Source organism: Tiliqua scincoides, chromosome 4, assembly GCF_035046505.1.
Source record: "Tiliqua scincoides isolate rTilSci1 chromosome 4, rTilSci1.hap2, whole genome shotgun sequence".
In the NCBI taxonomy this organism is placed as follows: Eukaryota; Metazoa; Chordata; class Lepidosauria; order Squamata; family Scincidae; genus Tiliqua; species Tiliqua scincoides.
In genome coordinates this window covers 152955639-152981543 of record NC_089824.1, presented here as the reverse complement: position 1 = coordinate 152981543, position 25905 = coordinate 152955639, and the positions used below count along the sequence as shown (strand labels likewise).

General features: G+C 44.7%; 1 protein-coding gene and 1 long non-coding RNA gene across 2 annotated transcripts in view; one reads left to right on the top strand and one right to left on the bottom strand.

Moving 5' to 3' along the window:
* Positions 1-12693, top strand: part of LOC136649665 (uncharacterized) — a 30262-nt gene extending 17569 nt beyond the window's left edge. The window contains exons 2-3 of the long non-coding RNA XR_010794419.1: positions 8447-8578; positions 12522-12693. This is a non-coding gene — a long non-coding RNA (uncharacterized lncRNA). The remainder of the gene's footprint in view (positions 1-8446; positions 8579-12521) is intronic.
* A 9729-nt stretch (positions 12694-22422) lies between these two features.
* On the bottom strand, positions 22423-25433 carry JUN (Jun proto-oncogene, AP-1 transcription factor subunit). Its single transcript, XM_066626360.1, has one exon. It carries the CDS (start codon positions 24684-24686, stop codon positions 23742-23744), a length of 945 nt encoding a protein of 314 aa, XP_066482457.1. The 5' UTR covers positions 24687-25433; the 3' UTR covers positions 22423-23741.
* Positions 25434-25905: the final 472 nt, after the last annotated feature.

Here is a 25905-nt window from a genome sequence, read left to right as displayed (position 1 = left end):
CGTTTTCCTTTATTAAAAAGGAGAGGAGATGTTTCTAATTTAATAAAACCAAGAATAGTGTAATCGGTGTAGGGTGGTAATATATAAGAAAAAATAGAAAGGTTTTTCAGTGTTCAGCCAATTGATTAAAACAATATAAGAGTGGAGATTTAATGCTGACAAAAATGAGGTGATGTGTACGTTTTGTGTCTCATTGGTAAGAAAAGATTTTGCACAGATAGGTTCAGTTGCGAGTCCATTGAAAACAATGGCAAGTCTTCCATTGAACAAGTGCTGGACTTTGCTTTAAAAAAGTTTTCAGACCAACAAAAGATTGATTTCATAGCATATGTATTTGTCAATCATGCTGTAATAACATCTAATGCTGCAAACAGTCTTGCTGATAGAAGCTAATGGCACTTTACTTCAATGGGTAAATTTTCCCAACATTTGTCACTAGTCAGTCACACTATTAATATATTTGCTGTGTGTTCTGTGAAAAAAAAGCATGATTTTGGTCCCAGATTGGGATGGTTTGGGCTTTTGTGACAGTAAGCAGAAAAGGTTTGTGCCAACATATATACACTGCACTGCCACTCCAGCTGTGGCCCATTATTTTTGGATTTAGTATTTTTGTTTGTTTTAGTTACATTCTGAAGTGAAAATATAAGTTAGGGCCCAATCCTATCCAGCTTTCCAGTGCTGATGCAGCTGCACCGACAGGGCATCCACTGCATCCTGTGGTGTGGGGGAGTCACGGAGGCCTCCTCAAGGTAAGGGAACATTTGTTTTTTTATGTGAAAGCTGCATTTGTGGCTGCTTTGGCACTGCAAAGTTGGATAGGATTTGGCCTTTAAGTAGTTTGGAGCCAATGATGTAGTGGAAGAGCGTTGGACTTGTAGTGGGATACCTGGAATAAAATTTCCTTGCAGATACATAAAGCTCACTGGAAGATCTTGGATTAGTTGCTTTCTCTCAGCCTTATCCTACATAACATGGTTGTCATGAGGATAATGTGGGATGTCTTTTGTCCTGATCTCTTTATAGTAGGATACAAGTGGGGTGTGTTCGTGTGTACACTCATACACACACATCTATAGATATAGATTATAGATATAGCTATAGATAAGACAGAAAGTTTAAGGCAGCTGTTTTAACATTTTGTCCACAGTGTAAAAAATAAATCTCAAAAAACAGCCTCACTCATTGTCCCCAGAGTGCATCAGAAAAACAATGTACTGAATTGGGGAAAAGAGAAGAGAAAAATTGCCAACATAATGATTTTCCTAGTTCTATTATGAGACATAGAAATTGGAGATCTTGGAATGTAACAGGAGCTTCCCCGAAGTAGGAGTGAAGTTATTGCTATATGGAGGCAGCTCATTTGGTGAATGTCCAGTTCACTGATTAAAACAGCATCCTTGATCAAATCCTGTGCATGTCTGTGCATGTATACGCAAGCTTAACATTATTATTATTAATTTATTAACAGTATTTAAACATCTCATTGAGTTCCATGGGGTTTACTCCCTAGTAAGTGCGGTGAGAATTGCTACCTAAGAATATTTATAATAGCTTGGCATGGTTTGCATAGGAGCATTTGTGAGTCCTCTGTTCCTCTTTCACACAATGAGAATTAACTCTGATAATTCACATGACCCAACTGGAAGGTCTAGTTCCTGCAGTTCGGTCTTAAAAATGTGACTTCACCTGCATTTGTGAGCCGCATCACACAGCTCATTCCTGCGCAGATATCCTGCCCTACAGGAAGACCATACATGCAGCACGGGATGCAGTGATGAGGGCAAATGGTTTCCACAACTAACTGCAGTTTCTGTGCGTATGTGTATCATGAGCAGGTGACAAAATAAGCCCACCAGCACTCATTGCATGGGACAGTTTACATGCAGTAAACCTACACAGAGGTGATATCTGTGTAGAAAATTGTGATCTGTGATGCATTCAAGACACTTTCCACTTCTGTCCTCTTGTAATCCCATCTTCACACTTAGCAGTGTGAACTGGTTATTCATTAAGCAAGAAAAGGCATGCCCCTCCTCTTCCATTTGGCTCCACTTCTTAGGGTGCATCAACCCAGGCCTCTTGTCACATTTATTTTCATATCTCTTGTCCCTTACTATCATAGTACTTAACTTTTCCGCATTTCCTTTATAGCACTTTGTGAATGACAGGCTCATCACTTTTATGTTTGTGAAATGCTTGGATTGGTGCAGTTGGACATGCACAGCCCAATAAATAAGATGCATTTCCTTTTCTTGCTCCAAAAGAAGGACCTTGATGAGGTAGCGGGAGAGGGGGGGTGGTTGTGCAGATACAGAACAGGAAGTAACCAATTAGCCAATCCAATTAGCTTCTGCTGTTGAATGAAAGTCACAAGGATGCACAAAATACACTACGGAGTGGACTGCACAGGTTTCTTATTTAGGGCGCAATCCTAACCCCTTATGTCAGTGCTTTCCAGCACTGGCATAGTGGTGCCAATGGGACATGTGCTGCATCCTGCAGTTGGGTATCTCTCATGGAGGCCTCCTCAAAGTCAGGGAATGTTTGTCCCCTTACCTCAGAGCTGCATTGCCCTTATGTCAGTGCTGGAAAACACTGACATAAGGGGTTAGGATTGCGCCCTTAGTAAATTATATGAAAAGCTTATCATTGAAACAAGCGCTTAAACTTCAGAAATGCCTCACTCCACAGTCTGCCTCAGAACCTTCTCACACCTTTCTCTCACATTTGATAACTCGTTCCAACCTTTCTTTCCTCAGTTTTCCTTCATGTCATGAAGTCACAGATGTCTTTCAGATTCTCTTTCACTTAGGTGTTGTGAAAGCCTTGACCAGAAAGGAAAGCACTTTCTGCTAATATGTGGTGTGCTTCCTGTTAAGGGGAAATCTAGGTATTGTTTGTTTCCCCTTGGGCAGGATGATAATTGCAACCAGTCTAGCCTTTTCCTGGAACCACATTAACAATTATCATAATGCTCGGTTTCCAATGCAGACTTCACTAAAAGTTGGTTGGCAGGTGCTGGGTTCAAGGCAACTTGACGAATTTTCAAAGTGTAGAAGCAGCCAGTTTTGCTGCACCTATTGAGGTGAATTGTAGGAGGCTTCTGGAAGCTTCTGAACAAGCCACAGAGCCCTCTTATAAGAAACTGGGTGTGTGTGTGGGGGGGGGGGGGAGATCCTCAGTTTTTTCAACCCCTGTTGTCATTGAAGGGAGGGGCTGAAGCTGAGTGGAAGAGCAACTGCTTTAATGTTAATAATATACATAATAATATATACAGTATTTATATACCGCCTTTCTTGGTCTTTATTCAAGACTTTATTCAAGGCGGTTTACATAGGCAGGCTTATTAAATCCACGCAGGGATTTTTACAAATTGAAAGAAGGTTCTTTCTTTCAAGAACCACTACATATTCAAGGTGTTACACTCCGATCTGGTTTAACATTCTGGCCTCCATCCTCCCACGCTCCGAGCAGATGGAACAGCTCAGCTGCAGCTTGCCAGCTGCTTCAAGGTCGCACAGTGCCGGTGGCCTCGAACTGGCGACCTTGTGGATGTTAATCTTCAGGCAAATGGAGGCTCTACCCTCTAGACCAGACCTCCTGCCCCAGGGGTACCAGGTTCAATCCCTGGCATCTTCAGGTAGAGCAGAGAAAAATTCCTCCCTGAAGCCATGGAGAGTCATCTTCAGCCAGCATCAACAATATTGAACTGGATGGCCCAAAGGTCTTAATATTTCTTATTCATTTAGCTATTTCCTTCCCTTAAACCTTCAGTCAAATTATAAGCCAAAAAGGTAATTTTTAAAACCCATTTTTGCTCAGCCCACAGGATTACGCATTTGGTCCCCATTGTGCATATGCAACATTGAGCATTATACAAGGAGTGTAACTTCAGATTGTTTGTAGTTATGTGAAACACACTTCACATTTGTTTTTGGGCTTTGGTGCTTGTCTGTGTGTGTTATTTGTGGAAAAAAATAGCTCTACAACTCTTTTTCTCAGCTCAATCCTACTGAGCTCTACTGCTGCCTGAGCCAGCATACTGGCAGTGGTAGATGCTTTACGACAATTGTAAATGGAACCCCAAAACTGTGTGCAACCATATGTTTCAGGACTGCCCCCAGAAAGGCTGCAGAAGCCCAGCACATGATGGCAGAGAGCACCTGCCAATGAAGGTGCGTTGGCAGGGAGGGCGGAATGGGAGGAAGATGCAAGGTATGACAGGGCCAGGAATGAGGTGATGCCCAGCATGGGCAATTTGCCCCGAATGACATCCCCTCTGGTAGCAGCTGACAGGCCTCTTTTTCTCCTCAGACTTGTGCCAGCTAAAGAGCTGGAGCAGGTCCAAGGAGATCCACTGGTGATCTTTATATTCCTGGTCTCCCAGCTCAGTATATATCTCATTCAGGCACCAGAGGTGCTGAAGGTAATGCAATGGAGAATTGTTTTCCATTAGATTGCATTACATTCAGCACCTCTAGTGGTTGAATGCTGTATATACCCAGAAGTGCATCTTTTGGGCTATTTTTAGCCCCAACAGGCTGGGGAACTCACAGGCAGGATAAAAACATTTGGAGGGCCAGATACGGCCCACAGGCCAGGGCTTGGAGACCCCTGATTTAAGAGACCTCCCCTCAGGATGAAATCATGCCCCCTCTATGGTTGCCAATTGGTCAGGAGAAAAAAATTTGCCTTCCCAGGGGAGTGGTGTATTAGGGTCTAATCAGACATGTGCTTAATATTGCAATTAGTCCCAATTGGAGTTTTGGTTTATTTATAAATAGTGTGTGTGTGTGTGTGTGTGTGTGAGAGAGAGAGAGAGAGAGAGAGAGAGAGAGAGAGAGTGGGGGTGAAAACCACAGCAGGGTTGTTGGGATGCTTGAAAAGTTTGCCCTGCCATTTTTTAAAATCCCAATTGCATACTACCAATTCCCCCATTCCCCATAGTGTTTTGCCTCATTTTGCAGCGCTCCCTAACTTTCTATTTATAAATAAATCCAGGCATTGGTTGGGACTAGTTGTGTAGTTAAGCACATGTGTAACTGTGTAGCACAGCCACAGATGAATAGCTTTCACACCAGGTTGTACACTTACCAACCATTCAAGACTAGTAGGTTCTGCCCATCACCTCTACCCCAGACTTGCTGTTGGTTTTTTTCCCACTGATTCAGAAGCTCAGCTCTCTCTGCCAGGCACTATTTTTCTTTATTTCAAGAAATAGCACCCCTGTGCTTATTTCAAGAAGGGGTGGGTTCTTGCTTATATATCCTACTTGTCATCTATCCTCTTATGTTGGGAAGAGGAGGGGGAAAATGCCTTTTACAATATTGTTCAGGTGGGAATAACTTGTGGTTTTGCAGTGCAAGCACGAGAATGACAGGGACTCTGGACTATTGTCCAGGAAAGTTTGATAGATACTGTCTTCATAATGCTTAATTCAGGTCCACATACACTGCTTTCTGTACTTGTTTAGTTCAAAATTATGTATAACAACTTATTGTTTTCAGAGTATTGTATCCCTTGGTTTGAATTTGGCTCCTGCCCACTGACCTTAACTCTCGTTTTGTGTGTGCATGTGTTTGTGAAATAGGCTTAATAAGAATTCTTTATGCATCGTTCAGTGCTGCCTATATTATGGATGCCAACGTGATGTTTTTGCCCAGCATGGCATTCTGTCCAACAAAAGCTTTCATAAATTAGAGAGGAAGTGGCCTTCCTGTACAAGCTTCCTGTGCTTCCGATCCAAACTTGAACAGTTGTTTTAAGAAAAAAAAAAAAACCTGGCACAAATCAGGCACTTAGGCAGTTGTCCTACTCACTTGAAGCTGTCAAGCTAAACTAAATGGGCTGAATTCATTTATTTTAATGTAAGATATACATCACCGCCATATGGTTAGGAATACATGAGGCCCTGGCCATTTTTCAGATGTTTAGGGTTGGGGTGAAATTGTCAAAGCGTTCAGCGCAGTGACAAAAAAGAGTCTGCACATGAAGCTGTGTAGTGCTTGGAAGTGCACCTGTGAAATATTGACATGCTGAGGCGCACTTGTGATTGTCACTGTGTAATGAAAATAATATTTATTTATTATTCCCTAACCATCTAAAACATGTTCTGTACAATGTGACATTGGGGCCTGCAAACTTACAAGGTCAAGAAATGTGCACAGAGCTCTGACACTGACCTTTCAGTAAGCTGCCATGGGGCATACGTGGGGTTGTGCTGAAATCCTATGTGCAGTGAGCATTTGCTGTTGGCCCCCCTGTGATGAAGTCAGTTTCAACCTTCATGTTAAACAACTGTAATAGCAAGCCATATGTTCAGCTGAAACCGCCTTCTAGTTTAGCACAAGGCATGCAGCTGACAAGCATTGAACATTTCTGTGGCATTATCTTGTTTGTGCAGCCCGTTACAGAAAAGATAGATGCAGGTTGTTCCTTCTATTGTATGGTCGCAAGTCTTGTAACCTTTCTTAAAGCTGGTCATTATCAAAGCCTTATTGCCCCACCAGATGACTCGTTTTGACTTTCTCCTTTTGCGTACCTTTCCAAGAGCTTTGAACTGAATCAAAACATTTCAGGGAAAAGGTTCTCGGTGATGGTGTGCACTCTGCATGTCTTTGGCACTGCTGGTTCACAGGTGACAAACAGACACAGCATAGCATGACTGTAGTGTTTGCATGATTACAGGAAGCTGACAAAAAAAATGGAAAGAAGGGGGCTATAGATTGGGATCATGAATGGGGCATACAATGCAGAATACTATTTATACAGGAAGAGTCTACATCACCATATAAAAAGTCTATGAAACATTTTCTGACTTTTTACAAGTATGCCCCTTACCATGATGAAAACTTAGAAATCCATTGTTATTGTCGTATGCCAGTCATGAAATTGGCACAGGGAGACATTAAATGCAGACTACACATTATATCCAGAGAGCCATGCCATTTTCAAGACTTTAAAAACATCATCTGAATTCCTGCTTAGAAATCTGGCTATGGATTCTAATGATCTGGGGTAGACTTAAATTTCTTAGTATAAGTACGGATTCCTTTTCATAGTCTGTAGCATCTGTACCCCCGGCAGCTCATCTGAGAGAAGGAAAACTCTGATCCCAAACCTCCACTGCCTTTTGGCTACATCCAGTTAAGGAAAAGGCTTCAGGAGTCAACCTCGAGGCAAAATCAGGAGCCGGAGTCCCTGAGGCAGTTCATGGCTGAACACAGTCCCATTCTGGCAACTCCTGCGACGCCGCTGGAACCAACCGTATTGGCTTCTGCCTTTCCATTGGACCATTTCAGTGACGTGGAGAGGGGGGATTTGCTGCATGGGTAACAGCCTATCCTCCATACCTACTTTACCCAGGCTTCGCGCACTGGAGAGGACACTGTTCCAGAACCACCATTCAGAGCGCGATACCAGAGTCTTCAGAGATTAAAGGATGCCAACGTGGCAGCATCTGTATCTCTACAAAGGTTTTCACCTCTGTTACCATGGAGGACTCCTGCCTCTCTGAAATCTTACCAGGTTAAGAAGCATGACAGGGCAGATTCTCATTAAAAGCAATGGGGGCAGCCTGGCCATCTGCTCTTACACTCATCCTTTACATATCCTGGAAATCTAAAACGAGTTAATTGTGGTTGTAATAGTAAGAACATAAGAACATAAGAACAGCCCCACTGGATCAGGCCATAGGCCCATCTAGTCCAGCTTCCTGTATCTCACAGCGGCCCCACAAAATCCCCCAAGGAGCACACCTGATAACAAGAGACCTGCATCCTGGTGCCCTCCCTTGTATCTGACATACCCCATTTCTAAAATCAGGAGGTTGCACATCATGCAACCTTGCATCTGACATACATCTCCCTTGCATCTGACATACACATCATGGCTTGTAACCCATAATGAATTTTTCCTCTAGGCATTTGTCCAATCCCCTTTTAAAAGCATCCAGGCCAGATGCCGTCACCACATCCTGTGGCAAGGAGGACCACACCAACCAGACCAACCACACGCTGAGTAAAGAAATATTTTCTTTTGCCTGTCCTAACCTTCCCAACACTCAATGTTAGTGGATGTCCCCTGGTTCTGGTATTATGTGAGAGTGTAAAGAGCATCTCCCTATCCACTCTGTCCATCCCCTGCATAATTTTGTATGTCTCAATCATGTCCCCCCTCAGGCATCTCTTTTCTAAGCTGAAGAGGCCAAACACCGTAGCCTTTCCTCATAAGGAAGGTGCCCCAGCCCAGTAATCATCTTAGTCGCTCTCTTTTGTACCTTTTCCATTTCCACTATATCCTTTTTGAGAGGCAGCAACCAGAACTGGACACAATACTCCAGGTGTGGCCTTACCATCGATTTGTACAACAGCATTATAATATTAGCTGTTATAGTTTATTTAGAATAATTCTTCAACCACTGTATCACTGTTCCCATTCCCAGGGCTGGCCTGTGAGACCAGACTTGACTTTTGAAATCCAAACCTGTATTAGGGGAAGATTTGGAACAGGATGCTATTCCCTGAACAGTGTAATGGAATTTTTAATCTCCACCTGGATCGGCAACAGAGGAGAGGTCAGTTTAATGTCTCATCTGAAGGTCATCACCTCTGACAGTTATTGCTTCCCAGTGCCCATTTCTTCCTTACTGCATGATGAACAGCATGCAGGAACCGAAAGATTTGTTGAACAACTGGAATGTTTATCTGTTTCTCACTTGTCCACAGGCAGGAGTAGTACCCTATGAACCTGTGTGCATTTTCCTTTACACTGAACCCTGCTGCTTTCTAGTAAATAGCAGCATACAGATGACCTCTTTTAATAACTGTTTATTGCTATCAACTCATTTAAAAGATACAGGATGTAAAACTTAGATGGGGGGGCGGGGGAGAGACCCAAGCACAACTTATTTGCAGACTGTCTAGTAATCTTGGTATAGGACCACTGCAGCTCCTGAGTTCATATAGATCCCCCAAGCCAAGACTATAACTCACACACACACCCAATTCTCTCATATGACCTTTTAATCCTGAATAGGGCCCTATAAAAGGCTTGCCTCTTAAAGGGGCAGTTCACAACACTGTGTGGTGTAAGTCAACCCTCCTTATCAGCATTAGCAGAGTTAGGTATCTGCAGATGCCGGGCCAGAGGCTGGAGAGTCTCAACTGGAGGACCTTCCTGTTGCTGGCATGAACCAGAAGCTGCCACAATGGCTCTGACAGCGAGTGGGAGGGGCCACCCCCTCTGACTACACAACTGGGACTATGATATCTGAGGTACACCACTCTTTTCTCCCCCACACTTCCCCTTCTGTCCAATTTCCCTCTTCCTCTTCCAATCCAGAGAGTAGAAGGAGGTGCTCAGTCCCTCTCCTCCACACACAGACACCAAAGATGCAAGCTGCGAATTCTTCCAGCCTACCTATGATAATAATGCATGAAACCAAAAGCTGTGTAAGTCCCAGCCCAGTATGCAGAATATACTGGGCACCACAGTGGGTTGCATTCAAGCAGCAGCCTTTCCTAGCAACATACTCAGCCCAAGAGAGGCCTGAAAAGCTCCTTTTGAGAAGCCCTGAGAGGTTAATACTAGAGTCATTCACGACAGTTGACTACTTGAATTCTAGCTAGACGTGCTTTTACCGTTGTAGAGCTGGTAACTCACCAGCGGGAGTTTGATGTGAAATTGCAGCATGAATATCCAGCAACAGTTCAAAGCTGTTTTCCGAGAGGTGCTGGAGAACAGTTTGAGTATATCTGCTTCTGTACTCATAAGCAGAAAGAGTAAGTTAGAGTAACTTCTTTGCACTTCTAAAAGCTATGCACTTCTTTGCAAGGACTGGCTGATGATCCTTGTGTCAGCCACAAAGCCAATTTCTTCCACCCTCTCAACACAGTGCATAAAACCGTGTTTAAAAAAAACACAAAAAACCAAGACCTAAACTGCAATCCTATACAAACTTCCCTGTGTATAAGCCCCAGTGAAATCAACGGGGCTTAGTAGACATGCATAGGATTGGGCTCCAAATTAAAAGTTGCAATCAATTGACTAGTCACAGAGACATATATAAGGAACTTGAAGAGGAAAAAGAAAAAAAAAACTGCCTTAAAACCAAGTGGACAGTCTACCTGCCACATTGAGAGAATGGCAAATAGGAGTGCAATTCAGATTTGGTCCATGTGTGTTGTTACAGAAATGAAGGTAGTGAAAAGGAGAGCAGAGTTCACTTGACTTTTGTTTGAAGGTACATAGGTGGTTTCACTGTATTGCCATTTTAAAGTAAGGTCAAATGCATGCTGTATTGAAATATCCCTGCATGCACATCAGTGTCATCTAGGGTCTAGCAATGATTCTTGCACACATTTTATCAGATTCAAGAAAGCACAAAGAGTCGAGGGAGTGGTCTGAACTTAAGAGCTTTGCCTTGCTACAGGGAGGAATGAAAAGGCCCTCGAAAACAAAAGGTGCCAAACAGAGTTCTTGAGAGCAATTAAGGGTGTGCTAGCATACTTTGAAAAACATATTTAACAGGCATCTGTGCCAAAACAGCTGGGTTATTTTTATAGGTAGCAGCCATTGTTTTTTTACAGGTGGCTTTGAAATGAAGGTGTGCCTCAAGTCAACCGCAACATTAATGTAGCCTCATTATAGTGGCTGAGCTGCCTTCAAAACAATGCCACCTTTTAAGGTGCTGAACTTGAAGTCCTCAGATTCCACTTGTGGGTAGAGAGAAGGAACTGAGTGTTTCTGCAAGGGAGGAAAGTTTATATGCAGCTTCCAGCCAATAAGGAGGCTAGGCTGAAAGCCAGAGAGGGCCTGAGGAATACAAGAAGCAGACTGCAAAAGAGATCCTTCAGGCTAAATGCAAGAGTGTTTTCATCCAGAACTTCATTTGGGTTCCCCCACATACGCAAAGAGCCTATACTGTCTGACCCTTGGTCTAGCTACCCAATACTGTCTAGTCAGACGGGTGGTGGCTCTGCAGAGTTTCAAGCAGTAGCATAGCTAAGGGGGGGTCAAATGCCCTAGGTTCCATGACTTGGAGAGTGTCAGGGTGGTGTTTTTTGAAGGCATGAGTCTTAGGGAGGCTGCACATGGCCTTCCCAAGCCTTGGAAGTCCTTAGAAAAGCAATTCCGGTTTTAGTAAAAACTGGAAGTGCCATTCTAAGGCCTCCAGCAGACCTTCTAAGACCCAGGGAGGCCTTTCCGTTCTTCAGACCACCTCCTGGGTGCTCCCAGGAGCGTTCTGGGCATCTGGCCCCTAGGAGGGTGTTAAAAACATTTCTGCACCCGGGTGCCAAATCCCTTAGCTATGCCACAGGCAGAGGGCTCTCCAGCCCAGGTACCTGTAATTCTTTAACTGAAAATGCCCCTAGAATTAAGCCTGGGACTGTCTACATGCAATGCAACATGCACTTTGTGTTTTGACCCCACACTGTGGCTTCCATGGTGTTAAGCTAGCTAAGCCAACAGAGGGAGCTGCAGCAATGAAATCTGACTTCACAGTGAACTGGAAGTACAGCTCCAAGATATGGGTCAGAATGTGGAAGGAGGAATCAGACCCACAGGCTGGTTCCAAAGGATTATCACCCAAACTTGCATCATTGAAATTTAGTCTCTCTACCACAATATGCTGCTTCCTTTGGTCCTGATTCATTACACTGCCCTTCATTCAGGCTGTGATTGATAGCCATTGTGACCAGTGGTAAAAGTGTGTTCTGGGTAGCAGCACAGCAATATCTCCTATAGCACTTTGCACAGTACTCAACTTTTGGGGACCTTATTCCCTATGTGAATGGAGATATGACTGTATTCTTTGTGTAGGAGAGACACTATTAAAACACATGGGTGCCAGAAACTTAGCATGTTTCCCAAACATTGGATACCTGGGGTGGTGACACATTTGATTCTATAGGCAAATTATTTATTAACGTTTTCTGTTTCAGTTCTCAGAACAATGGGCAGTCACCCTCCTTGCAACTATGGGATAGCTCAGTCAATCCCAGTCTCTTGCCTGTCTTTGATGGGTTTTTACTCCCTCTGAGAGAATAAGTTTCAGGGTGCCGTTTGACCCAGCATGGTCCCTGGATGTCCACATGATTGCTGTGCCAGGAGTGTGTTTTATCCATTTCAATTGGTATGAAAACTGTGGCCTTATTTGGAGAATGTAGACCTGCCCCCTGCAGTGGTGACAGCAGACTAGACTACTGTTATGCATTCTTTTGGGGACTGCCCCTGAAGACAGTTTAGAAGCATTCATTGATACAAAATGTGCCTGTCAGAGTGCTCATGGGGGTAGGCTGACTAGAATACTTGACACTTCTCTTAGCCCAGCTGCGCAGGTTACCATTTGATTCCATGCCGAATGGCTTTAACTGGTTGTAACTGGTTTTATCCTTAAAGCTTTGAATGATCTGGAATCTGATTACCTTAAGATCCTATATACACCTGCCCAGGCTTGAGATTTATCTCTTAGGACCTGCTGTCTGTGCTGCCATTGACTGAAATTTGCTTGGCAGGTATCAGAGACAGGACCTTTCTGGTGGTGATGCCCTATGTGTGGAATTCCCTCCCAAGGAAGATGAGGCTCGCTCCCTCTTTAGCAAGTTTTAGGAAACAAGTTAAGAACATTTCATCCCAAAGGCTTTTGGCTTTATGAAGTAAGCTTTGTTTTTCTTGTATTTCAATTGATGCTGCTTTGGTTCTCCATTTAAAATGTATTTATATGATATGTTTAAAAGTATTTTGTTTGTTGTAAGCCACTATGTTGCCTTTTGGCTAAAAGTGGAATGGAAAGAGTTTCTGTGTGAAAACAAAGTGCTTATTTCTGGCCATCATCTGCTTAATGATGTCACTTTCTGCTTAATGATGTCACTTCCATCTCTCAGCAGGCACCATGAAATGAGTTTGATGCCCCTGCCCTAATGCATTATATAAATGTTGTTGTACTATTATTACTCCCAATCAGGATGAGCACCAGCTTCAGGCCTAACAAGGACCCATGATCCTGAAAGACCTTACTGCAAGGCAGCTCCACCCGACTGGCTGATGTGGAAGGAAAAGACTACTCCTTCCTGTCAGTCAGTGGAGACATGTTTCCTAGCCAACAACAGGGCTGCTGGCAGGAAAAAACATCACCCCATCCCATTGGCCGGCAGGGAAGAGAGGGAGGAGGAAAGAAAATCACTTCCTCTTTTCTTGCTGGCCAGTGGGGTGGGGGTGTTTCTCCTATGCGGTAGTCCTGCTGCTGCTTAGGAAAAGTATCCTGACTCTGTTGGCTGGCAGACTAAAGAGGAAGGAGGAAGCAAGCATGCATGCAAAATTCATGCTTACACTTCCTCCTTCCTCTTCTTTCCACCGGCCTATTGGGATATTCCCACCGCCCACCTGGAAGAGTAATGGTGGACGGGAAAATATGCAAGTAGAGATGAGGAAACCAGGGTGTAAGTGTGTTTTGCTTTATGTGTGTGTCTGTGGGGGAGACGAACTCACACCCTAGAACCAAGTGCTAAGTTTGTACTAAACTTGTGCCTGATGTTATAATGTATACCTTATGGGAGTGTGCGTGCATGCATGTGTGGATGATACAGCAATGTTTCTACCTTTTCTTCTACCTGGGTGGTGACACATGGTGTCACCTGAGTGTAGAGACATGGAAATAATCATCATGTCACCCCCAATTACTTCTGACTTGTGAGCCTCCACTCAGAGTGACCACTTTGCTTTTTTCTTTCTGACATTGCCACAACTCACACTTCATGACACCCATCTTCTGACCTGGCACCCAGGCGAACTGCTCCCCCCGTCCTTCACTTGCTATGCCACTGGGAGAACATGACTGCTTTTGCCACTGTTGTCTGGCAGTAAGCAACTGTTTTCCAGCAAATCTCTCTATCGGCCAAATAGTTGATCAGCAGCAATGTTATTCATTCCTTAGGCAACTGCGCATGCTGAAGAAGAGATCAGACCTCAGGCTGGATGAACATTAGCTCATTCAGAAACCACAATTGGGCATCTGGTAGTACAGGGGCTGGAGTAGCTGTACTGCTCCCACTTAAACACAAAGCTAGGTCCAGAACTCTAAGCAGTCCTGGAGCCGTCTGTAATGCTCACCCCCCCCCCCCGACGATTCTGCGTCACCTGTTCAAACTCCTGTTTTCTTCTGATTCCACTTCCTGAAACTGCTGACTACGCTTGTAGCCAACCAAAATACATATACACAATGTGCTTATTTGCAAAACATTCCCTTGCGGTCAGCTGGAGCAACAACTACTTAAAACAACAACAACTAAAAGAAGTTCCTTTCCAAAACATTCGGAAAAGGCAGAGATGTGCCCAGTAATACTGCATTGCTAAGTGCACCAGGCAGGTATAAAATTCGTACATTTTACTGAATAAATGCATGACCTATTCATTCTACTTCCCGCTGTTGATTGTTGACTACCTCTGCAGATGTCTGATTGTTTAATCTAATTATGTGAGTGACTGAATCTAAACAGAAAGGATGTGAGGTAGAACACAAACAAGCCGATGATGGGAAGAGGCACAAAAACCTTGCCTAGGCAGCCATGACCTCCTTCTGGAGATTTTCAGGGTCACATCAGACGTATGGCAACAAGCAGACTACTGAGGATAGGCACGTCACTCCTACTACAACACCCTGGCAGTGGCTAAGCCTAGCAAAGTATGTCCAAGAGCTTCACCAGCTGTCCAGGTATACACCTTTGTTGTTGTTTTCAAACCGGTTTCATGCTTTTGCTTTCCGTTCTTAATAATAGTACTTTACAGCTTTACAGCATTGGTGGAGTATGCAAAGCATTTCACATGATGCTCTAGCACAGGGGTGTCAAACCTAAGACCTGGGGGCTGGATGCCTCCCCATGAAGCTCTTGATCCAGCCCTCAGGCTCTCCCAACACCACCATCAGCTGCTCTCAGCCGCTGAGCTATGCTGAGCTGTCACTGCTGAAAGGGCAGCCCACACAATAATTGAACTCTTCCATATCTTAAAAATATGATCAAGATTTGCGTAGTTTCTCTTCTGTCATTTGCAACCATGTTCCTAAGTAAGACAAAGTTGTAATTTCTGGTCACAATCCACTTAATGACATCACTTCTGGCCCTCAGCAGGTTTGGCCCTATGTATGAAACAAGTTTGACACCCCTCCTCTAGCATCTAGTGGTGTCCCAGCTGCAGGGATTCCTGGATTCCTGCAGGGATTCAGTTTGGATTCTGGCCCACTTTGGGGAGATAAACACCCTACATCTGAAGCTGGGAACTGAGAAGGGGTGGGCACCCTTGTAGGTTCCGCTGGATCTCTCTGCATCATTTTATACCATTGACTATGGCATCCTATTGGGCCACCTGCCCGGGATGGACTTATAGGACAATGCTATGCTCTGATCATTCCTGGAGGGCTGGACTCAAAATGGGGTTCTTGAAGACCCCCTTGAAGACCCCTGCTTGACAACCTGACCCTGCTTGACAACTTATGGGGTCCCATAAGGTTTTATTTTGCTCTTGTGCTATTCAACATGAAACTCCTGAGAGAGATCAAGACAGGGTCGGAGTAGGGTGTAACCAGTATGCAGAAGGCATCCAGATGTATCTATCCATCCCTAGCTTGGATTGGGGGGTTGCTGTTATTATTTTTTGTTTTCAGTTGCGTTGCTGCATTTTAATGATACTCATTTTTTTTCCAGATTGTGATTTTACTTTGCAAACTGCCCTGAATTGCAGAAGAAGGTATCACATTTTTTAAAAAAGGGAATGAATTAATGCAATGAAATGTAATGAGCTTTATGTTGTCCTTTCCACAACTCAGAAAGGTAATTGTTATCCCGCATGTTGCAGCTGAGGCTGAGAGGGAATGGCTTGCCTAAGATCACCTACTGAATTCATGGCAGGGGCAAGGTTTGAAATAGAGAAATCCTGCTTTGCAACTCAGTCTCAGCAGTTGCATTACACTAGCTCACCCCGATTTTGGGTAGTAAATCCCCACAGTACCACCACCAGAATATCACAAGCCCTGACAAAATTAATTAGGTCTCAGTGGCTGATGGAACTGGGCCACCAGGGAAAATTTCCACTGATACACTCTGAGTGTAAACATAACACCCAAAAACAGTCCATGTGCTTCAGCGTTGGCTTTCATCACATGTCCAGATGGCAGCTGCCTACGTTCCTAGTTAAAATAAAAATTAAAAACAAAATAAGGAGTTGTTTTATACTGAACCAAACCCAGGGCTCTTTCTACCCACGTTTACTGGCAGCAGCTGTCTCAGGCAGTGCGGGGTAGTGTTCTTGGACCCAGGCCAGGGAGTCCTGGGTTCAAATCAAACTCAATGGATGTCCATTCACCAAATGTGCCTCAATGGTAGTTGTGAGAATAAAACAGGAGATTTGGGATGCCTGAGCACCTCAAAGGAAGAACTGGATACAAAACTGGTCCTCCCACCTGAAAGGAATTACAGCTGAACTGTCAAAGCCTGAACATTAGGAACGTTTACATGACAAGCAAGCTTCTCACTCCTAAATTATGGTCTCTGCCTATTCTGGAAACGTAGGAAGCATCCCAGAGAAGAGTAGGTGTGCTTTCCCTCCTGCAGAACATCACATGTGAGGAGGCAACAGTGTGGACTGCAGAATACTTTCCTACCTGTTCAAGTGCATGCGACTTGGTGCGTCAGGGAGAAGTCAGTTTCCTGGAATGTAGTGTTAAAATGAGAGGATTTATTTCTCTTTGATAGAAGTTCCCCTCAGGGCACAAAGAATCTTTCTAGAAGGTTCCCTTTGCTGTGGGAGATGACCGAAGAAGCTCCCTTCAGGAAACAGTCCTCAGAGTTTGAGGCCCCTGTCTCAGCAAATGAAACACACATGGTTCATGTTTTCAGACTACATTACAGATAACTCTGCCATAATCTATATATACCCATTGGAAGTTTGTATATTCTGTATGGGTTGTATAAGTCTTCCTCTAATCTTACCAATTCGGGCGCCCCACACTTTTCATTAACTTTCATTTGCGAACCACATAACATTTTTGTGAACCATGGGCCTATGTAGAGTTGTTTCCTCCTTTCCTTAGGCTTGCCACTTTCTATAGGCAGAAACTCTGCATGTTTGTTTATTTATCACATTTTTATACTGGCCTTCCTGCAAGGAGCTCAGGGTGGTGTACATGGGTCTTTCCCACCTTTTGTACTCATGACAACCCTGTGAGGTAGGTGAGGCTGAGCAATAGTAACTGGTCCAAGGTCAACCAGGAAGCCTCAACGCTGAGCAGGGATTTGAGAACTGCAAAAAGAAAGGTGAATCTTTTCCCTCTAAGGGAATGTACTTAAGGGAGAAAGCGTCACCTCCAATCCAATTTGTTATGCACCCGTTAAAGCCACAGAACCTCTGCTCATTAAAAGGGGGGAGGCAGTTCTACTTTGCATTTGGTCTTGAGTTTCCGCTGCTGGCAGGAGTCTGGCAGGAGCCACACAGCCAGAAATTCAGCCCACAGTGTTTTGCAATTACTGCATCTGCCTACTGGGAAAAGCTTGATCCGTTGAATTTCTCTCGTACAGCTGTTCAAGCCACAGGAGCCTCTTCCGAAACAAAGGTGGCAGGACCAGTTTGGTCTGTTCATCCTTGCACGCCATGATCAGGGAGTGGCTCCACAGGTGGTTGTTATTTCTTGCATTTTGGGACATTCAGATAATATTTTTCTTGGCTCAGAGACATTCCCTGGAATGTTGAGGAATTCCTCCACTAAAACATATCCTGAAATCTTCTTGGAGTTTGCTTGCATGTAGGTGATGCGATTGAAAACAGCACTTGACTGATTGCAAAAATGTTGAGAGGCTGAAAGTCACTGTAGGAGCAGTATATGCTCAGAGGATGCCTCATTCCTGGCAAGGTGAAATGCACGTCTATACATTGTGATTAGGTCAGAGCAGTCTGTTCCATCATGACCCAAACATTTTAGAACTTCAAAAATCTCTCTGCCTCAACACAGCTATGCTCAAGTGTTCTGGCTTTACTTTTCCAGATAACCCTGCTTATTTTGCTCCTCGCCCTGCTTAGGTTGCTAGTTGACACACGTTTGAGCATGGTAAAGCCACACCCAGCTGTTGTGTGTGTTACTCCCCTGCTGGCTGTTTCCTACATATGGTCAAAAACCAACTCACCTTCCGGCTTGCTTGTATCAGCACTAGGTACGCCCAGCAGATTGCTTGTAGCTCTTTGTTTGGTAACTATTGATACAACTGCATACGTCTGACAGAAGTAATACAAAGTACATAATACATCCCCCAGAAGGGTAGTTGCTGGCTTGTGTGACGAGTGGAGACAAATGTTAAAACACTTCGCAACTACTTTTAATCCACATATTTTATAGGAAGATGAAGCTGCTTGGATCTGGAATCTGATCAGGATACCAGCCTCCTTAAAGGAGTTTCTTTGTGTCACTCATGGACACTGCAGACTAAGGAGTTGAGAGAAAAATTGTCTGGATACCAGTAAATAAGGGTGGCAATTCCCCTCCCCCCGAATAAAAGAAATTCAGCAGGTAAAACATACATGAAACTAGAAAAAACATTTCCTCTGCTAAATTTTTGCTTGTTAATGGCACAGAAGCCCTGCCAGAAAAAATTTTTGGGCAATCACCCCAACAATAATTCCTGATGCCAAAACCATTGAGATCAGCAGAGTTTCCTTCTAAGTAATTTGTTAGGTTCACTGTGTGTTTCCTTGTGGATTATGATGTAGCTCAATGAGGAAACTGTTTTGAATTTTTCTTTTTGGGAGCACTTCCTTCACTTTATGACATTCGACCCTAACCAATGCCACCTCCTCCTCCACCTCCTTCCAGCACCACCTGGGCTTTGTCTAGGGTGGGGAATCTTCTGCTCAAGCCTCCACTTCAGAGCATCGCTAGCAGACTATGGAGTGCAGAAGTGGACTCCCCCCCCCCCAATAGGTGAACTGGCCAGGCTCTGCTGCGATTGGACACCTGCCTTTCCAGCAGGACCTATTCGGCCATGAGGCAGACTGAGGCAGTGGCTTCCAGGGGGCAGGAGGAGGCAATGAACTGACAGAGGGTGTTCTGTCCCCCCATGCCTGCCTGCCACTTCAGCCTGCAGACCAATCATCTTCTCACTTGCTGACAATCATCTTCTCATTTGCTCTTCCCCCAGCACCACTACTACAAGCAATCTTTGGGGAAATGCTGGGGAAAGCAGCAGGTAGAGGGATCCTGTTCTGATCCCTACCTTTCCGTCTCTATCTTGCCTGAGAGGACAAGAAGGTGTTGGAGGCAGAGCACCCCTTTCCTCTCCTTTTTTGAAAGTCCTCCACCTGCTGGTTCCCATGCGGCTTCTTCAGGTACTCAGACAGGGTGGAGCATTTTCTTTGTCTCCATTAGTGTCACAACCCACCCTGTTGTTCAGGCTCAATGCTTTGGCTTTTTGATTTCTTTCTCTTCTTCATTCTACATGTCCAGTCTGTCACCAAATCATGTCACTTCTTTTTCAATATTGCAAAAACACATCCCACTCTCATCTCTTGACGATTGCAACCTTCTCCCCGGTCTTCTGTTGTCTCATCTCAGCCCTCTCAGCTGCAGCCAGCATTTTGCCACCAAAACGTGACCTCTCTTGTCAATCTTTCTAGGTCACATTCCTCCTTAAATCCCTGCAAGGTCTTTCTGTCTCCTCCCAAATCCAGTGATAGCTCCTAGTCATCTTCAGTGTCCTCCATGAACTCACCCCATGTTACCTCTCTGCTCTCACGATCTTTGCCCCTCTGGCTCCACCACCCTCAGGTCTCTGGCTCCCTAGTTCTGCTCCGCTCTGTCTCCCCTGCTGTCCCTTATGCCTGAAACTAACTTCCTGATCAGTTGACGAATGTCCTTTTTGTACTTTTGTCAAAAAACCTGCTTCTGTGAAGGTTTTGGTGCTATCCCCTACTTTTTCTACCTTACTGCAACTAAGCCTAACAGACCAATCCTATAGGATTGGACTGTTACATGAAGGGCTTTATGACAGCAGACTTTCACTATCTTAAAATGGATGCCAGTGGAGCACATAGCGCTCCGTCGGTGCTCATTTTGTGAACGCTGTTATAGCAGGCGGCAACATCACAACTTCTCTGATAGACCCTGTCGTGCCACTGGACCAGGTAAGGTCACAGTGAGGTGAGTGGCAGGGGACTTGATGGAGGCGGAAGGGTGTCTGTGATTCAACAAACTGAACCACTGACATCACTGCCAAGAAAAGTGAAACTTGTTGAACATCTGCTTATCATGAGGAAAGGACTCAGGAATCCTTCTAGCCAAAACGCCCCACCTCAAAAACGAAACCGCAATCAGTGGCCACTAAAATATACCAGTAGAAGCCCACTGACTTCCATTCCACAAGTTGGTGTACGGGCAAGTTCCTTTCTTTGGAGCCAAAAATATTAGGATAACGTATTCTCAAATTCCAATCATTTATACTACCATAATTCTACTTTAATGGACTGACACCTCAGTCCTATCTTAAATCTTCTTTTTAAAAACTACTTTGGATTAAAGTGCTAATAAGGTTCAAAAATAAGTTTAGAATATTAAATTACAAGTTATGTGCATTAATATGTAGAAAGAGGAGTTGAATAGTGCAATATAAATACTGATTAGTAAGTAATTTGTCAACACCACATTTTACAGCACACTCCTATATTTTTACTCAGAATAAAGTTTCACTGCATTCAGTGGGGCTTACTCTTAAAAAAGTGGGCATAAGATTGCATCCCTATACTCCCATAGAGTCCAGAACTCAAGTAAATATACTTTCAGCCCAATGTTTTGTGAGTTTAAACCCTGCTGGATTCAATAGGACTTAGCCCTCTACAGAACTGTTGCATCCAAGATGACAATCTTAAAGCTAAAATCCTATGTACACTTACTTGGGAGTATACCCCACTATAATCAATAGGATTTTCAAGTAAATATGGTTAGAATCAGACTATGACCCTGTATGTATTTAACTCTAATTTGGAGGCAAGAAATACATATTGGTTTGGAGGGTTAATTGGTTACTCCAGATAATTTGTGTGGTGTTTATACATAAACCCCAAGAAAATGTAATTGTATTTGACTGACATGTAATTGTCAGTACATGTCACAATACACAGCACACATCACATGTTCCATAAACACAAGCACATGCATCCAACCGTGTCTTGTGCATATGTTTGTATTCCATAGTCACAACTCTGAAATAAGATTTCAGAGTGATTTCAGAAATAAGATTTCTATTGATTTCAGTGGGACTTACTCCCAAATAAATGGGTATAGACTTTAGTAAGTTCACTGTGGTTAAAACACCAGTGCCATGCTTCTTCTTTACATAGATCACTTTGGGCCATTTATTCACATTGCTGGTGTTTGAAATAAAGACCATTTCCCCCCTAGCATATTTACTCTCCTAGCAAAAAGCAATGGTGTTGCTGCAGTAGCAAAATGAAAGTTAGCAAGGGGTAACTAATGAAATTAATAGCCCATTTTATCCAACTTTTTAAAGCTGACAGTCGCAATGCAGCCTTGAGGTAAAGGAACAAATGTTCCCTTCTTTTGAGAAGGCCTTTGTGAGTGCCCACCACAACCACCACAGGATGCAGCACATGCCCTGTTGGCATGGCTGCATCAGTGCTGGAAAGTTGGATAGGACTGGCCCCTTGGCCATGGTTACCCCAAAGGACAATCCTATTCATTTCTGCTGTAATATTGTTCCTCCAAACAACTTTGTTCATAGAAAGGAGTTAATGGTAATTCAGATTTCCTTAGGGATATCATGCACCAGGCAGGTAGGGACAAACAAAAAGTTGCAGTAGTGCCTCTGGAATAGTCTCCCCCCCCCCGCCCCCAAATGGTGCTGGTTAATTGGGAGTGTCACAGGGACCAGGCTGTGACACCTTAGCAAGTGTATATAGGTCTATCTTTAGTGGACTTTCATATAAACATGGATAAAAATCAGAATGCTATTTGTATTTTTCAGGAAAATGAATTAGATGTGCAGTATAATCCTATGCATGTTTACAGAGAAATAAGTCCCGCTGAGTGGTACAAGGTTTATTCTTAACTGTGTATAGAACTGCAGCCTTGGTTTATCATCCTAGCCCCACTCGCTTGGAAGCAAGTTTCATTCATTTCCGTAGAACCTACAAGTAGTTTAGGATAAGGGTACAGATTTTTTTTTTCCTGCTATTGAGAACAGCAAGATTTTTGATTAGCAAAAACTGGTATTCTCACAGCAACTATCATGTCTTTCCTAAATGCCTGTACTTCATATGCTAAGTTTCAAAACACAGCCACAGCTAAGTGCCACTTTCCCGCTTTCTTATGGAATAGGCTTACAGCAAAACAAGATCAAAAGAGGGGGAAACAATTCAGATCTGTTGAAAGAGTAATAGAATTATTTTATTGGACAACAGGCATAGTTAAATACTCATGAACAGAGACCATCTTTTATCTAAAAGTTAAACAAGAACATTAAGGTGACTGAGTCCGCTTTGTGGGTTCCCTTTTGATAACTCTTCATACATATTATCAAGAATATTTGCTTAAATATGAAGCATCTGAACAGGAAATGGTCAGTTGTACTGGATAAGTCATAGTAGGGGGTGGGGCTGGAAGTATGCAAAAAAAACAACAAACAGAAAACCTCAACTTTCTTTTCCCGCCTCCCTTTTATCTTCTGCCCAAACTGTATCACTAATTCCTAGCAGACTGTTACAAGTTAGATTGACCAGAAAGGGCATAAGCTATTACTTTTTTTTTTTTTTTTTTACCACAGGAGATCATTTATAAGTCATTTTGTATTCCAGGAATAGCAGACAAAGAAAAGTTTTGAGGCATATGCCTCTGAAGATATCCCAAGATTCTTGTTTTGTTCGCTTGCTGTAATAGTAACATAGCTACTCCTCTGACTGTTACAGAGAAGTTTTGTTGCACTGCTTGCCCACCCACCCCCTTCACAGCACTAGTTTAATCTTACCGCAATTCTGTATATGCCTGACTTGGTACTATTCAAGAGAAAGTGGGTGATGCACTTTTTGATATTGTCTTAAATAAAAATCAATCCTTTCTGCATATTTTGTTCAGAACAAAAACATTTTAAAAAGTTACTTTATTACAAATGGTAAAACTCAAGAGCCCTAAAAGAAAAAAAAAATCTCTTATTTACAGACAATACCGGGCAGGACCCAATGAACATAAAAAATAACTTACAAAGTCATGAAGTAGTTTTATTGACATTAATCAGCTTTCATAAAAAAAATTATGTACATACACAACTTGACTCGAAGGCAGGCAGTATAGTTCAGCTTCTGTTAGCCTCCCACAAACTCCCTCCCCATTTTTTTCTTTAAAGGAGTACTAGAGAAAGCAATCTACAGTGTCTACTGCAGTTTAACCTTTAATACTGAGTGTTAGGTCCATGCAGATCTTGGTCAATGTTAAAAGAAGAAGAAAAAAGCTCTTGTGCCTCATCCCAGCATGAACAGCACTTTGTAGAGCTGTACTGTAGACTGGCTTGCCACCACCTCAAACCAAAAGGCACGCCAGTCTCTCCGCGCATGCTTTTGGGAGGGAGGACTCTCTGGAATCAATGCTTTTCAGCCTTTGCTTCCCGCCCCTGACTGAGCATGCCACCTCCTCCCAACCTCACTCTCCTTTGCTCAAAATGCCTCTCTATCACAGTTACTTTTCAGTCTCTTCAAAAAGTTTGCAACTGCTGTGTAAGCATTAGCTGGCACCCACTGTTGACATGATTCATGACCTTCTGCTTCAGCTGTGCAACCTGCTCACGCAGCATGTTGGCAGTGGATGCCAGTTCTGAGTTCTGGGCTTTCAAAGTTTTCACTTTTTCTTCCAACCTGGCAATCCGTTCCAGCTTCCTTTTCCGGCATTTGGAGGCAGCAATCCGGTTTCTCATGCGCTTCCTCTCAGCCTTGATCCTCTCCTGGGATTCCATGTCAATAGGGGACAAGGGAGGGGTCTCCCCTGGCATTTCTGGGACAGTCTGAGGCTCTTCTTTCAGAGCTTGGAGGCGTGGATGCTGAACTGGCATCTGGGGGTTCAGGTGATGCTGTGGAGGATAGCCCAGGTTGTTTGCATTGTAGTTTGGGGCAGCGCTTAGTGCACTGGGGTTGAAATTGCTGAGGTTGGCATAGACTGGAGGCTCGCTGTGCAAATTGGCGCTGAAGCCATTGTTTCCAGCCATGGAGGAGACAGGGGCCATGCCAGTGTTCACAGGTTGAGCAGCAGAGGTAACACTTGGCATGGTGTTTTGGTTGTGGAGCTCAGCAAGTGCCCGGACAAAGCCTTCGGCAAACCCTTCTTGCTCATCAGTGACATTTTTGGGGCAGAGGAACTGGGTGGGAGTCGGAGTGGTGGTGATCAGTCCATTGCCCGACTGGATAATCAGCCTTTCTAGTTCAGGAGATGCCAGCTTGAGGAGGCCTACATCGGGAGAGGTCAAGATATCGGCATTCTTGTTCCTCAAATGAGGCTTGAGGTTACTGGAAGGGTCAGCCAGATTGAGAGTCATGTTCTGCTTGAGAACTTTGGGATTATTATATCCGTAAGTACCACTCTCTGGCTGCACAAAGGTCGAGCTGATGGCATCATCGTAGAATGTAGGTTCCATCTTTGCAGTCATAGAACACAGTCCCCAAGTTTGTTCTCCTACACCCAAGAAAAAAAATTAGGGGGAAGCAAAAAAGAGACCCCCCCCACCTGAACCAAGGAAAGGAAGCTATTCGATGCAACTAACACAGTCTCAAGAAAGTTGGCCGCCGACTGCGATTGTGAGACGGCGCACTTCCAAACACGCACACAACTTCCGACCCCGAAAAAGCCTCCGGGAAAGCAGCAGCGCGGATCAATCAGAGTCTGCCTTTGGGGCCACCAGGCATGGGTCGGGCTTCCCCCGCCCTCCCGCTAGAGATGAGGAGGGCTCCCTTCGCCAGGCGGGGACTTCTCGGCTCCGATGGCTCCACAACAGCATCAGCGGCGCCAGGGACTTGGGCTCCAGCGGTGTCCTTCTCTTTGGAGCTACGCAGAAGTTGGCCAAGTCCCGCAGACGCGTTCTTACTGCCGCCCCATTGGGCAGCTCCGAAGCCCAGCAACTTCGGAGGGGGTCCTCCTCCTGCTCGTGGGAGTGCCCTGCGTGGCCGGAGCGCTTCAGCGGCGAGCCTCAGAGCCACTTGTTGGAGTCCTCGCCCGCCTTCTGCCTCCTGTCAAGAGTGGCCGCAGGGAAAGTTCGCCCAACTCTCGCCTGCCTGCCTGCCTACCGCTCTCTGCGCGCACAGAAGGCAGCGAAGCGCACAGCCGCCGCGCGCCCTGGTGCGCCCGCCCGGTTCCCACGCAGCGCGCTCGCCTCCAACCTCCGCCGCCCAACTCAAAGCTCACTCTGAGCCCTTTCCCAGCGTGGAGCCCAACACTTATCAGCGAACAGTCAGCCACCCAAAATAGCCCATGATGTCACCCCCGCGCCTTCCCATTGGCTGCGGCCGCGGCTCAGGCAGGGGGAGGAGGCTGGCCCGGGCAGCCTGTTGCAAAGCAGTCCATCTCCATGGCCACCCCACCCCTAGAAGCTTCTCAGCCCCCTTTCTGGGAGGGGGGCGAGAGGCATTGTGGGATGAGGTAATGCCTGGGCTCCTTGCGGGGCATTGTGGGCTGACGTATTGTTTTTGAATATCGGGTTACCCGCTGAAGAGGGCTGGTGGGGTTGGAGGAACCGGGCTGGGGGGGGAGGAGGAGGAGGTGTCCTGCATGGGAGGTACCAAGTGCCGAATGAAGGGGGCCAGCTTCATGCCTGGGGCGCAGCTGAATGCCACTTCATGCCAGGGGTGATGGGAAGGAGCCGGTCTTCGCTT